Source organism: Scylla paramamosain, unplaced genomic scaffold (assembly GCF_035594125.1).
Source record: "Scylla paramamosain isolate STU-SP2022 unplaced genomic scaffold, ASM3559412v1 Contig1, whole genome shotgun sequence".
Lineage (NCBI taxonomy): Eukaryota > Metazoa > Arthropoda > Malacostraca > Decapoda > Portunidae > Scylla > Scylla paramamosain.
This window is the reverse complement of record NW_026973666.1, coordinates 3,335,001-3,337,500: the sequence shown is the minus strand read 5'-3', so window position 1 is coordinate 3,337,500 and position 2,500 is coordinate 3,335,001. Positions and strand designations below refer to the sequence as shown.

Genomic DNA, 2,500 nt, shown 5'->3' with positions numbered 1-2,500 from the left:
TTATTATTTATGTATTTTATCTATAGTTTTTTTTATTTATTTATTTTTTTTTATATATAGAAAAGATATGCGCTTTTCTGTTTCTCTCTCTCTCTCTCTCTCTCTCTCTCTCTCTCTCTCTCTCTCTCTCTCTCTCTCTCTCTCTCTCTCTCTCTCTCTCTCTCTCTCTCTCTCTCTCTCTCTCTCTCTCTCTCTCTCTCTCTCTCTCTCTCTCTCTCTCTCTGCTGGCTTCAAATAGTCGGTAGTAATAGTAGCAGGTTCCCCACGACTAATCCTGCCTGCTGAGTAGTAGTAGTAGTGGTAGTAGTAGTAGTAGTGGTGGTGGTGGTAGTGGTGGTAGTGGTGGTGGCAGTTGTTCTCCTTGCCTTATTTTTGCTTCTAATTACAGCAGCAGCAGCAGTAGTAGTAGTAGTAGTAGTAGTAGTAGTAGTAGTAGTAGTAGTAGTAATAGTACGTTTGCATATCTATTTTCTCTAGTATAAATAATTGTTAATCTTGCCTTGTTATTTTTTTGCATTTATTCTTCATCTTATTATTATTAGTAGTAGTAGTGTTCATTATTATTATTATTATTATTATTATTATTATTATTATTATTATTATTATTATTATTATTATTGTTATTATTGTTATTATTATTATTATTGTGGGTTTGTAGTGTTAAGGGTCAACAGTAACTTCGCCTTTTATAAACAAATGATAATAATGATGATGATGATGTTGCTAATAATAATGATAATAATAATAATAATAATAATGATAATAATAATAATAATAATAATAATAATAATTCTAATATATGTAGTATTAATAATCACACATTTACAATATTAACACTACTACTACTACTACTACTACTACTACTACTACTACTACTACTACTACTACTACTACTACTACTACTACTACTACTACTACTATTAACCTTCCCACACTACCGTCCCTACTATTACTCCTCCTCCTCCTCCTCGTCCTCCTCCTCCTCCTCCTCCTCCTCCTCCTCCTCCTCCTCCTCCTCCTCCTCCTCCTCCTCCTCCTCCTCCTCCTCCTCCTCGTCCTCCTCCTCCTCCTCCTCCTCCTCCTCCTCCTCCTCCTCCTCCTCCTCCTCCTCCTCCTCCTCCTCCTCCTCCTCCTCCTCCTCCTCCTCCTCCTACTACTACTCCTACTACTACTACCACTACTACTACTATTACTACGACCACCACCACCACCACAAGCACTAACACCCTACCTTAACCTAACCTAACCTACCACTACTACTACTACTACTACTACTACTACTACTACTACCACCACAAGCACTACCACCCTACCTTAACCTAACCTAACCCTTTGTACACTCTCAAGGGCGCGGCTTCAACAAATTACGAGAGGGGACCTTGCGCAAACTACTGGAATTCGTAATGGGGTTGTTTGACCTCGTTTACCTGGAGCCGAGGTCATCCAGCGCTGTGTCAGTATCATCCAACACCACGACCTTCACCAACAGGGTCACGCCGCCGGGTCAGGTCGTCACGCCGCCCCCGGATGAGAACGGGACTCCTGTAGACACATCTTAATATATTTTTTTTGTTTTTTTTCGCGTTTAATACCTGTTCCCGCTGCTCTGTGGGTAAAAGGCGATGTTTCCAGCATTGCCCTGTTGTCTGATGGCGTTTTCCAGGTTCCAGGGGTGTTGTAAGGTGTTGTAAAGGTGTTTCCAGCATCTACGTGTGTTTTTGGCGTGTTTTCCAGGTCCCAGAGGTGCTGTAAAGGTGTTGTAAGGGTGTTTAAGAGTGTTTTCCAGGCCCCAGGGGTGTTGTAAGGTGTTGTAAAGGTGTTTCCAGCATCTACGTGTGTTTTGGGGTGTTTTTTCCAGTATTTTTTTTGTTTAAGAGTGTTTTCCAGATTCCAGCAGTGTTGTGTTGGTGTTTTTCATGGACCTGTGTGTTGTGGAGCTGTTTTCCAGGCTCCAGGTGTGTTTCCAGCGTCTCCCTGTGTTGTGGAAGCTATTTTTCCAGTTTCCAGTTCACCTCGTGTTTTTTCAGCAGCTCCAGGTGTAAATGAAGGGTGTTTCCAGCGTCCAAGTGTATTGTTTTAGTGTTTCCAGGATCTGAGTGTGTTCCAGGTGTGTTTCCAGCTTGCCCCTGTGTTGTGGAGGCAGCTTTCCAGTTTTCAGATGTGTTGTGTGGGTGTTTCCAGCGTTCAATTGTGTTTCTTTGGCCTGGAACGTTCTCAGAGGGTGTTTCCAGGACCTGAGTGTGTTCTGGGTGTGTTTCCAGTGTTTGCTTGTGTTTCTGGGTCTTTTTTCCGGTTTCCAGGAGTGTTGTGTGGGTTTTTCCAGCGTTTAATTGTGTGTTTTTTGGACTGGAACTTTCTCAGAGGGTGTTTCCAGGATCTGAGTGTGTTCTGGGTGTGTTTCCAGTGTTGCCCTGTGTGGTGTGGGCGGTTCTTGCTCCTGGTTCACTCCTGGTTCACTCCCGGTTCATTACTGGTTCATTCTTGGTTCATTCTTGGTTAA

General features: G+C 42.5%; 1 protein-coding gene across 3 annotated transcripts in view; it reads left to right on the top strand.

Annotated features, from left to right (window-relative positions):
* The window catches only part of LOC135095657 (protein tyrosine phosphatase domain-containing protein 1-like), a 22,521-nt gene that overhangs the window by 16,756 nt on the left and 3,265 nt on the right, over nt 1-2,500 (top strand). For all 3 annotated transcript variants that reach the window (XM_063996637.1, XM_063996634.1, XM_063996635.1), the window contains one exon: nt 1,348-2,500. This exon is cut by the window's right edge and continues 3,265 nt beyond it. In XM_063996637.1, the coding sequence (XP_063852707.1) occupies nt 1,348-1,559 (212 nt within the window). In that variant the 3' untranslated portion in view covers nt 1,560-2,500. The remainder of the gene's footprint in view (nt 1-1,347) is intronic.